General features: G+C 39.2%; 1 protein-coding gene across 3 annotated transcripts in view; it reads left to right on the top strand.

Moving 5' to 3' along the window:
* Nucleotides 1-12636, top strand: part of inpp4b (inositol polyphosphate-4-phosphatase type II B) — a 180557-nt gene that overhangs the window by 87395 nt on the left and 80526 nt on the right. For all 3 annotated transcript variants that reach the window (XM_059342057.1, XM_059342047.1, XM_059342066.1), the window contains 2 exons: nt 5956-6067; nt 11476-11545. In XM_059342057.1, coding sequence (XP_059198040.1) covers nt 5956-6067; nt 11476-11545 — 182 coding nt within the window. The remainder of the gene's footprint in view (nt 1-5955; nt 6068-11475; nt 11546-12636) is intronic.

Raw genomic sequence — 12636 nt, 5'->3', positions numbered from 1 at the left:
TGATCCTTGTAAGCATAAAAACTCACGAGCATACCGCTGCTAAGAAAGTGTACTTAATTTCACTACCAGACAGATTTTTAAGAAACTTTGATACAAGATACACAGCTTGTGTTGCCTTAATTTTAGATTCAGACTGAATATATATTTTGTGGAAAACTCTTTCATCAAAAGGAAACCAGGGCACTTTCTTTGGAGATATACTTCAAGTGGTCCAGAAAAGCCAGAGAGTGTGTGCTCAGTTTAGGCTCCCATGGTGATTCTGTCAAACTCTATGAACAATGCCTCCACTGTAGTCTCTTATTGATTGAGTCAGTCCTCCGGTTGCAAAATGTGCAAGTACTGCTGAGTCACATGATAATGTCATTCGTTTTCCATTATTACAGACCCGTGTCCCAACATCTGTCCTCAGTGAAAACTAGCCAGCGCTATATTTAGCCCAGCCGTCCAGCTTTATATAGGTCAAGAATCCCATCTACACTTCCACTGCTACATTTCAAGGCTGTAGCATTCTTGTAGCCTGTGAAGGATTCTGGCAAATCAAATTCTCTTACCACTGTGAGAGAATGCTTTTTAAATATTGAGAGTTGCTCACTCTCTGAAAAACTACAGACTGGCTGTGATGAGTCATATCCTTCAATGCAGGTAGAATAGAGAGAAGGTCACAGCGTGGTTGTTCCCTGAATAGTCTTATATACCATAAGATAAACACAAACAACAGTTACTATCATTCTATGGTCATCACGTGTCTTATTTGAGCAAAACTCGCTTACTGTAATAAACCTTGCTAGAATGAATTACTAGGTTTAATTTGATCCAAAACTTATTTAAACAAAAAACACATTCAAATATGCAAGGTAACTGCGAAAACTATGCCTCTTTGGGGGCTAAAACATAAAACATTGAACTTCTTGACCTTATCTTTACAGTATAATCTCAGTTTATTTAGTTTTGCGATTGACAGGATCATGTCTCTTTTTGTCCTTTCAAAATAAAAGCGTCCATTGTCAAAACAGGCTTTTGCAAAGTACTGTATATATACCTTTTATTTTGCCCATGTATGCATGCAGCGATTAATTGATTAGAATAGAATAGGTCTTTATTTGTCATTGTCACATGTACAACGAAATTCAAAGTGCTCTCCAGTAAGTGCAACATTTAAGTCTATAAAAATATAAATATAAAAAGAAAAATATGTACAATTCAAAATACCCAGTTTAGACAAACACATAAACACACCCAGACATACATGCATAGTCGCACAGGAAAAAACAACAACAAACAAACAGCTTGAACACACAGTCGAGACAAACAACAGTACAGAACATATCTCAAGTGTGTTGAGCCATCAATGTGAATGCAGTGCAATATTATCGTTTTTTTCCAGTATTGAGGGTTGTTATTGCAGTTGGATAAAAGCTGTGTTTGAGTCTGTTAGTCCTTGGTTGATTAATTAATCGTTAATGTTATAGATAATCGAGTTGGCAGGTTTCTTCCAAACGCCCGTCCCTACTTACAACCTAAACGCAGAGAATCCCACATCATGTATCAGAATAACACATCACAGAAATCAAAGCATCGATTGCTTAATTAAAAAAATGCTTGAAGGTGTGCTGAAGTCTTACTAAACAAAATCCAGGAGCAAAAGGCAAAATAGATTTTTACAGGCCCTGCTGTATATTTTTAGTTTCCTACACTTGGAGAAAAGCCCTTAAGAGGCAGAAAGGCAACAGTGTTTTGGTTCATTTCTGTGTCTGTCAGGTGTCTCCTCTGTGAGGCTTCCCACAGAGAACACCGCCTGACGGCCACATAAGTATTGCTGCTTTGAAGGTTTTTGATGAACTTTCCCCGCCCACAGGCTGTTTAATTCAGACCTTTGAAAACTACAAGTACAATTGTTCTTCCCTTGGCGTCATAGTGTGAACCTTCCCTCCTTTAGGCTTTCAAGACAGAAAAAAGAGGACACTTGCTTGGGGTCCTTTTACTCTTCTAGTTGTCTGTCTTTGTCTGTTGACCGTCCTCAACTTCCCACAGCCTGCACATAATAATCATCATTATTATTTTACTACTTTCACTCTGCTTAGAGCAAAAACAGGTGGAGCAAAAACAAGCATCATGTTGTGTTAACAAAATAAGGAAAGACAACTACTTAATATTATCTATCACATCTCTACTATATTGTCATGCAAGGCTAACTGTCACATCTGTATCTGACATTTTGGGTGGCAGGAGCAAAAAAAAAAGGTCACCCATCTCATTATTATTCATGAAAATAAAGTAACATAGAGTTGCATCTTTTACTTTCTTACGTATTTAATTATTTTAATACCCATACACTCATGCAGATATTAATTGACAAACTTTCACTTCACTTGTCATGTTTTTGTGCCATCTTTATTTATTGGGCAAATTAAGTATTCTAGCTTGTGTTTCTTACATACAGGTTGACAACTTATTGAACCGTGATGGGAAGGAGGGAATGTGGTGGGATGCTAATTTTGAATTTCTCACTGATAGCTGACCCTCGTTGACCGATCATTGGCTGTGACAAGATTAAAATAAACCATAGAGTCTTGCGACTGCACAGTCTGACTAGATTGTTCAGACCTCTGGGCCATTAGCTCAGTGAGGGCTCTGCTCTGACGGCAGTGGCGGTTTTAGACTAATTTTCCTGTGGGGGCTAAGCAGGGGCCAGTGTTTTATCAGAGGGGCACATAAAAAAAACGGTAAAGATGATATTAAAGCATTCAAAACCCTTATTTTAGCGTATTTAAAAATCTCTTAAGTTTATTTGGAAGTTATAAATTAATTGATTGAAACAATGAGACTTACCAACAATAACATTACTTTCAATTAAACTATTATACAATTTACACATTATTGGTTCTTTTTGTGTACAATAACAAAAAATAGGAAAGAATTGTTCAGTCATTCTTCGTTATAAATTAATTATTATGTATTATTAATTTGACACAGGGGCCACAGCAGGGGCCGAGGGGTTTTTCACAGGGGCAGTGGCCCCTGTTGGCCCCTGTGTAGAACCGCCACTGTCTGACGGCATCCTACGACTCCAGCCCTCGCTGTCTCTCCTGCAGCAGCACCAGCCGGCCCAATAAGTTGCAACATGCAACACACTTTTCTTTTTTAATAAAAGTTTTTATAACCTTTTAACTCTCCTGTTATGTTGCGGGTCAAATTGGCCCATTTCAAAGTTTAAATATTTAAAAAAATGTATTTTAAAAAGTATTTTTTGGGGGGATGAAACTTCTTCTGCTTGGCCTAATAAGTGTAATCAACATATAAAATGAAAATGGATCATTTCACATATCAATGTCATGTAAACTATTGTATTGTATATGTAGGTCTTTCCAATGTACATTAAAAAAGTTTTAATATGCATTTTTTTTATGAAAAAGGAGTGAATTATCCTCACTGAACCATGACCTGTGAGAGGGAAAGCACACCGTTGCACTAAATATTGATTTAAATGGTTAGTAATGGAGTGAATGATGAAATATGAACAATGTTTTTTGGGATTATTTGGTTTCTTACACTTTTGGATAATTAAACATGCCCCGGGTCAAATTGACCCACTAAAATTTATGCTGTTCCTGAGAAACGAACATAACAGGAGGGTTAACTGATAGTTTTAATCAGTGAAAATTGTTATTCTTTATTCTTATTATTAACATCACTTAACTAAATCAGGAGTTTATTTTGAAGATCCTTTGTGCATTATTTTCTGTGAATTTTCTATAAAGTTTTCTGTAAAGATAGAATGTCGTTTTTCCAGAGTCGAAGGCTTTTACTTTATACAGATGATTCATTGAAACTCATTTGAGCTGTTGCCATACCATGTATATGCACTTAACGCCTATGGTTCACACATCAGGAGCCTCTTAGACCGGCAGGGTACAGATTGGTTATTTAAAACAAATTACACTGCATGTTCCTACACTGGAAAATGTGTTTGTAAATTGCAAGGGAGGCTTTCAAAAGAAAATAACTGTTAAATCTAAGGCACTTCCCTGATAACTAATTATTTTTTGAATTGTGCCAAAATCTTAGCACCCATTTTAAGCACATTATTTTTGTCACTTTAACAAAGCTGTCTGATTAAGTGTTGTCATAAAAGAGATCCTGGGCCAATTAGATTTTTTTTTTTTTTTTTTTTAAAGATGGGCTCGCAGGCAAAGTACAATCTGCAGATTTGTTTCTTTGCCAGCTCTAACAGACGGAAAGAGATGGGTAGAGGAGGAGGGAATGTGGGAGGGTGAGGGCTTCTTTTTCATCTACAGCTCTTCTCAGAACCTTCAACATTCATTCAGATTCAGTAGTGTGCATGCTAAAAGACTTTAGTTTGCAAAAAAATAAAGTTTGTGTCACTGCAAACCAGACATTCTGTCAGGAACTTGACGTCTCTGCCCTTTTCTGTGCTTGATTTTACCAGAATGTTTGAAATAAAATAAGCAATGCTGCAATGGAGCCAAATCAAATCACTCGAATGAGCTGCCGAAGAGGACTTTTCCTCACAGACAATAATGTCTGAAAGATTGTATTTGAACAGGTGCTGAGTTTATGGTTGGCCGCAAATCAAAACAATCACAATACATCTCTCAAAGGCATATATCAATTATCTTAAAGCAACTGTAACAAAGTCTCTGCTGTCTGTTTAAATGAATAGTTTCATTAGTGGATAGAGGCAGAGCAATCTAAAGAGTAGAGGCCCATTGTAACCCCTAAGGTTTGGATAGGGACGAATATCACTGAGTGTGGCGCATGTTAATCTCCATTTCCTCGATTATGTGTGGTCTACCGTCAGTACATACTGTTTGTTCAAAGTCAGGGTGACTTTCTGTTACCGTGCTTCAGTCCTCTGTTCACAGAGAAACAAAGAGAGAGAGATGATGATGAGGAATGGTGGTGGGGGGGGGCAGAAAGATGAGCAGAGGGGTAAACATTGAGACAGGTGTCTGGCAAGGGACAATGATTAGATTTATAAACCAAGCAATGTTATTTTCTCTGCTCGGGGACTGCTGTAAGGCATTAAGCGCTAACTGAGGCTCCCAGTGTCCCACTGCAGAGACACTTGTCCCTCCATTTCCCTCCTTGGAATCCCAATCTTCCTCTCCTGTATTTCTCTTCCTTTTCTCTTTTCCCGTGGGCACAATTAGATTTTCTCCCTCATGCACGTCCAAGATGGATAGATGGATCAGCCTTGAAAGCTGCTTCCATCACCCTCTTTCTGTTTTCTCCTTCTCAGTTAGGCGTGTGTCATCCCCCACCCCCCCACCTCCATCCCACTGTCTCCCCCCAGAAGACCACTGGCTGGCACACAACATCCAATATTTTCTCCAGCTGGAGTGGAACTGAGCACATTAGGGATGGGTCTGCTCAGGTGATCAGACTTGCTTGTGCGATGCCCAGGGACCATTTTTCTTCATTTGAGAGCATCTGTCTTGCTGCCAATACTATAGATTTTCTATCAGCTCCTTAATCATGGCTCCATGATTGGGAACGTGATTGGTCGGGCTCCCTGATATGAAAACTCTAGTATCAATTTCGTGTCTGTCAGGGCAGAGTCTGGGTTATTAGACAGCCATTTGAACAGTTATAAGAAATGTTTCTTCCTTCAGCAGCATCAACATCCCGCTGGAGCAGCCTCAACTTTATTCTGCTTGCATACTCGTTTGGCAAAATCTGTCAGAAAAAGAAATTGCTGCAGTACAAGCATCCATGTCCTGATTCCAGCTTTATAACTTCATAACCTGATCGAGGCTCCAAATAAGCTCATTAGATTTGGAGAGTTTTGGGAGCCCAACATGGAGAATTAATATTTTTCAAGCCTGTGGAGGGGTTGTAGCTAGAGGAAAAGATCATTTAACAGAACAGACTTTTATTCAACAGATTAAATGAAGAGGCTAACACTTCTCCCTCTCTCTTCTTGTCTCCCTCCAGGTCATCTGATGGTGTATGCACAGCAGGAACAGTGGTGGTGAGTCGTCTGAAGATGGGGGAGATGGAGGAGGTCGACGTAGACCACATCACCACCGACATACCATCACACAAGGTAAAATAGCAGGAGGAAGACACAAAGCGGGAGCCTGCACGCTCCAGCTGCCGAGCGCTAATGCTGGGATTAGACTGGCACTGCTCAAGTCCTCCAATGAGATTAAATAAACTTCAGTAAACCCTTATGGGGATTTAGGGAATGTGTGTGCGTGTAATGTCTGCGTCTGTGAGTACATTTGTGTTGTCTCTCTGTCATATACAGACAAGATTAAAGGGAGACTGACCAAATTAGCATGCTGACATTCATACACTTGACCCTGTTTGTGAGGGATTGTGCAGCAAGTCCTGCAGCCTTCCTTCATCTGACCAAGTGGCAGATGCTTCTTAAATGTGGCTTTCTTGCCGCCACCACCCCCGTCTTCACCCTAATCTCGTACAATACATACCGCTTAACTCGGCTCCGAAGTGACTCACATAAGAGAGAAAGAGGAAGAAAGAGTGTTCTCCTGCAGACAGTAAAGACTAGAAGAAGATTGTGTCATCTGAATGGGCTGCCACCTCACCAGAAATGAAGTTGTATGTACTCTGATTTCACTTAGTTTTTCTGTACGTTCCTAATGGAGCCAGATTTGTTGAACATTCGTCAAGTGAGTGTGTGCTGTAGAGCCTGAGTTGGGTATTAAAAAGTAAAGAAGGAGCTTTAATGATGTTTCTGATCTGTAAAGTGGGAACGTTCAGTTTTCCTCTCTCACAACAGCACAGCTCTGCAAGGCAGCACCGAGACGCTGTGTAGTCCTTGCCTGCTTTTGATTCGCTGTCGTGAGAGTGTGTGTGTATTGGTATGTGTTTTGTGTTTGTGTGTTTATATATATATATATGAATCACTGTCTTATATAATTGACCAAGGGCTTCTACATGGCTGACTGACTTTCGGTTCCGCCCGCCCCTGTTGCTGGTGCAGGGAGGTTCCCTGCTAGGCTCCAGAGTGTCACTGACAATCTGCCCATGTCGACTTGATGAATGTGTTGCCCTGTGTGTGTGTGTGTGTGTGTATGTGTGTGTGTATGTGTGTGTGTGTGTGTGTGTGTGTGTGTGTGTGTGTGTGTTGTCACAGCACTTTTTTTTTTCTCTTTTTTTCGCAGAAGATGAGGGGAGAAAAGAGTGAAGGGATATGACAAATATTAGGGAGGGCTCACTTGAGACTCAAGACTCACTTGTGGGAAGTTCTTGTTCAATTTACCATCCTGGGGTGTGTATCTTGCTGCCTGGTGTGTGTGTGTGTGTGTGTGTGTGTGTGTCTGAGGCACTTGTTTGATCATTCCCCGTCATTGCTTGAGTGGCTGCTACTCATGAATATCCCGCTGACCCCTCAAAATCAGTCAGCTGAAACAAGAAAGAGACTCCAGTCACCTTTGATCTGATCTCTTTACATATTTTAGTCATCAAAGAGCCATCGAACACATGCTGTCCGCTGACGACTATTACAATGGGACTCCTTTCACAGCTGTGGCCCTTGGATCATTGTTAATACTTTTTCATTATCCAAGACCTTACTTGTATGGTCACTGAAATTTCCAAATTGTTTCTGTCTGTTTTGTTCAGTGGACACATTTTATTTTAGAGTTTCCGTGGAGGTGTGAGGATGGGTGTTGTGTTGGGCGTCTATTTTATTCAGGATCAGTTTCTATGCTAGGAGGGGTGATGGATTGTTCCGAGGAGTCATTAAAGTCCTTTTCTGGGGACAGGTTTGGCTGTCTAGCTGTGTTAAATGGTTCATCAGACAGGGCAGAGCTGACATACAGCGAGCAAAAAAATTGTTAGTTGTCAGTGTTGCTTTGATGAGAAGTCCCAGACTTAATTCATCAAGAGGCAGTGAAGGTTTTCAGTATCAAAGGCCCAGCGGAGGCGTCGGTGTGTAACATTGACATATTTGAGTCTTAGGAAAGAGCACAGTGTAGAGATAGAAAGGTATAGTCTGATTCTATGTATTAAACCACATGAACTTGGCAGTTTCATATTGTATAGCACAAACTATTTGCTACATTAACCACGGGCGTAACAATAACATACAGCGTAAAGCCATGATAATTTGTTTAAGGAGTCGGTTGACCATTTATCTGCTCTAGCATAAAGTGCAATCGTTAGCATATCCAGCTAACTCCTTTAATATCACTTCCACAGTCAATAGCACACCATTCACTTACTGCGTTTGGAGTTGTGTCTAGCATTGCGTTTGGCTAACACTTAAGTTAGCCCCCCTCCTAAAACCCTTTCTCCATTAACAGTACAGGTGAAAACATGCTGTTTGGACTTTGGTGAACAAAACCACGGTGTTTTTAGTCTTACCTGACAGGATCTAGATTTAAATACAAGAACAAAAAAAAATGCTGAGTTTAGGCCCAAAACATGAAGCATTACCATCTTTGCAGTATAGTACAATATATATATATATATATATATATATATATATATATATATATATATATATATATATATATATAGCCATCTAGTTCACGTTAAGACCCTTAACAAGGGTCTTAACAAGCTCCTTTTTAAAACAAGTCAACTGGAAACATTGAACAGGCAATAAGAGACAACTACTGTCAATGCCATCAAGCTAACATTTGCCTAATTAGCTAACTACAGCTAAAAAATACCTGCCAGAGACAGCTTGCACAAAATAAAACAACACAATGTTGTTTGCCAGAATTGAGAAGCTGCTTTTGTCACTGTTAATTTTTCAAACTGTGGAAGAATTTGAGTAAAACATGTGTCACTTTTATCATTGTAAAATGTACCATGTGCCAGAATGGAAAGCTTGGCAGTCACTGTAACAACTACTACGGGGCTGCAAACAGTCAATATTTCAGACTGTACAGATCTCATAAATCTAAAAAAGAGCCACACATATATATCGGTTGACAGATAATATCGGCGGATATTGGCCTAACAAAGGCATATCAGTATCAGTGTATTTGCTCTACGATTTGTGCCTTAAATCCCATATCGGTCAGGCTCGAATCTAAAATGCCAGATTAATGCGTTCATATCTCAATAATAAGAACACTTTCACCAGTGTTACGTTGGAGACCTAATTTAACTGTTTAGTTACAGACTAAAGAAAATGACAGTTTCAAAGACACTAGCAAAGCAGCACAGTACATACAATAAGCACAGAAGAAATGACAGGACAGACATGTTCATATCTTTAACTGTTACAGTTAAGGCTGAAAATGACAATAGAAATAAACAAATTCACATATCTCCACAATGTAAATGAACTGTTTGTCTATGCAGAAGTGACTGTTGTTGTTGATGTTGTTGTTGTTGTTGTTGTTGTTGTTGTTGTTGTTGTTAGCATCTATTGTGTTTCATTAATCAATGGGAAAAGATTGTAAACTTGGGTTAACAAATCCCCCCAGACTAAAATAGAGCAGTATATGCTTTAAAGGTGGATATTCTATTTTATTTCACAGTTTGCTGCTCAGTTCACTGGGAGAAGCACATTAAAGATAATTGGTCTGTTACCCAGTAACACATTCTGTTTGAAATATTAAAACTATGTGGTTCCCTATCAGTAGAAGGTGAGATGAGGTAAATTCAGGCCACAGAAAACAATTTTCTGTTGTTGTGTTTTTTTAATGCCTCAACACCGGCGATGGCTGTGCCAAAGGCATTATGCCTCGGGTTGCCCGTCTGTCCCAGTCTCATGAACGTGATGTCTCAGAAACGCCAAGAGGGAATTATTTAAATTTGGTCCAAATAGTCTCTTCAACTCAGAATTTTAGAGGTCAAAGATAAAGGTCACTAAGACTTCACAATGTATGTTTTTGGCCAGAACACCTGAATTAATAAATAATTAATCATAAAATTAAACAAATATTTAATAGGATAAAATGATGACATTCTTTGTACAAAAGGTGAAAGGTCAAATTCACTGTGACATCATATTAATCAGGGCAATATGGGCTTATATACCAGTATCTGTAATTTCATACCTTGATAACAATATATATGTCACAATATAGCATGCCTTCCAATCATTTTTAAAGTTAACAAAACTGCACCTATATAGTTCGCTCCAGCTTCACTCCCACAAGATCAGAACGTAAAGCATCGTCCAAATGATGTAAAAATTGTCATAACGCCGTTCAGCTGCAGGTTCTTCAACATTGCAATCGAAACACTTTGACAATATTTTCATATCACCCAACTCTACATCATAAATACTTTTCTGCCCATTAACACAGAAACTGAAAGGGAGATTGGTGTCAATAATCATAGGTGTTCACATTTAACCTAAGGTGATTGTATGGATCTTTTGTGCAGCTAATGCAATGGCTACATACAGTACAGGCCAAAAGTTTGGACACACCTTCTCATTCAATGTTTTTTCTTTATTTTCATGACTATTGACATTGTAAATTCATCAAAACTATTAATGAACACATGTGGAATTATGTACTTAACAAAGTGTGAAATAACTGAAAACATGTCTTATATTCTAGTAAGCAAAGGGTGGCTACTTTGAGGAATCTAAAATACAAGACATGTTTTCAGTTATTTCACACTTTTTTGTTCAGTACATAATTCCATATGTGTTTATTCATAGTTTTGATGCCTTCAGTGAGAATCTACAATGTAAATAGTCATGAAAATAAAGAAAAACGCATTGAATGAGATGGGTGTGTCCAAACTTTTGGCCTGTACTGTATGTGGTTATTCTCTACAAACAGAATACTATTCTTTCTCTGTCTCTTTGATGATGTGCTGCTCTCTGTACTGTATGTTAATACACAGTCATTTGAAATGTACTACCACAGGATGAAACTAGTATTTGGTTTATAGTTGATAGTTCATAAAGACTGACACGGCAATGAAGGTAATAAATTCCCAACCCACAACCCCAGTCAGCGAAGTCACAGCAGTGTGTTTTCCGTCAGCTGTCACCTGCTGTGACATGACTGATTGCAGTGAAGGCAGAAGTGCAACATCCTTGAAAATGTTGAACTAAAAGGGGAGCAGCTGTTTGCTCTGTTTGGTTCCATAGGTCTAGTTTTTAAATGTAGCGTAGCCAAGAAAATACTAATTCACACATGAAATCATTCACGCATTGTATCCATAGTTATTTTCATAATTAATGTATAATGTACAAATGTGTGCATTTTTAAGAGTTTCATTTTCATTTCAGTTAAATAACCTATTTGTTTGAAATCTGTCAACCACTGAATTTTGTTGTTATTTAGCCAACTTGGATCAAATAAACTGAATACTGACAAAGCAAAAGTGCCACTAAACTGTGAGATGAATTATTGGTCATGGGCAATAACTGCATATGGGTGTGGTTATCTCCATTATACCTCATAAGGAATAGTCATGGTCAAAGCCTTTCTGGTCCTCAGTAAAATATTGTTATTACATTGATATTCCCTCTCAGCTTATCTCCTTCTGTTCTTTTCTTTGCAGTGTCCCTTGGTTTGTGAGTCTGCGTCCCATGCCTGCATCGACAGAGAAAATAACCCACTTACAGGACCAGGTATGATACGCACCCTGAACACCTGTAATTTCACCCTTCATTGCTGAATGAAGTAAAAATCAAAGAAAAGAAAGGAAAAAAATACAATTTTCTGTAATTTCCCTTTTGCCCTACTCCTTTATATTGTATTTCTTTATTTTAAAGGAAATGGCAAAAACACCCTGTAAAGATCTCAAAGGAACTTATTCACTTGTGTATCATTTTAATGCAGATCTGTGCGAAGCATCTTCGTTTATCCACAAGTCCCTTAATGTTGATTAGTAATTGACCTTGAACTGCCCTTTTTTCATTAACAAGATCTCTTGGGTATCCTACTTGATTAAATATTTCTTATTTTTCCACAAGGAGTCTTAAGTGTTGGAAGAGTAGTGGGAGACAACGAGGTAAACCCTCTCAGTTCTTTAAGGATTAAGTAGACAAGGAAAAGATGCCATTCTAGCTGTGTGACATTAATTTATAGCAACACAGAAAACTATCTCTCTCGCTGCCAGAGACGGAGAAAATTGTAGAAAGAAAATGAAAGACATGTAGACGGCGAAGGGTTGTACTTGAAGAGGTCACAGCTCCTGCTGTGTTGAAACTTCACAGCCCTTGTTCAGAGGACACTCGGAGAACTAGTTTCCTTTTTTCATCCCATGCATTCATTTGTTCCACACATTCATTTTCCCTTTTATCCTGATTCCCAGCAGCTCCCCAGCAGCTCCCCGCGCCTGTTGTCATGGTGTCGTTGTCGCTTACTGTTTCTACTGTGATTAGCTGGTGAACTGCAGCCGCGTTTGCAGGTGCACATCTGCAGCCCGTCAAAACAATACCCTCCCTGCAGACCCCGCCAGATTGAGTAATGCAATTTAGTCTTCCACTTTTATTACCTTTTCGAAATGAGCATGCAGAGTGCAGGGAGAGAGGGGCGCCCACGCGCAGCACGTCTCGGGAAGTCATTTTCTTAAGAGGTGTCGGGAAGGGAAACAGAGGTGCCTGATTGGTGGTCAGATTAGTGGGGTGGCGGGGGGAGTTCAGGGGTTAATCTGCTTCTCTAACGGAGGTGGAAGTCAGCAACTGTCGCTCTTCCGATTAAGGTTTGTGTCTTCACC

This window comes from Centropristis striata, chromosome 1, assembly GCF_030273125.1.
Source record: "Centropristis striata isolate RG_2023a ecotype Rhode Island chromosome 1, C.striata_1.0, whole genome shotgun sequence".
Taxonomy (NCBI): domain Eukaryota; kingdom Metazoa; phylum Chordata; class Actinopteri; order Perciformes; family Serranidae; genus Centropristis; species Centropristis striata.
This window is presented reverse-complemented; position numbering and strand designations above follow the sequence as displayed.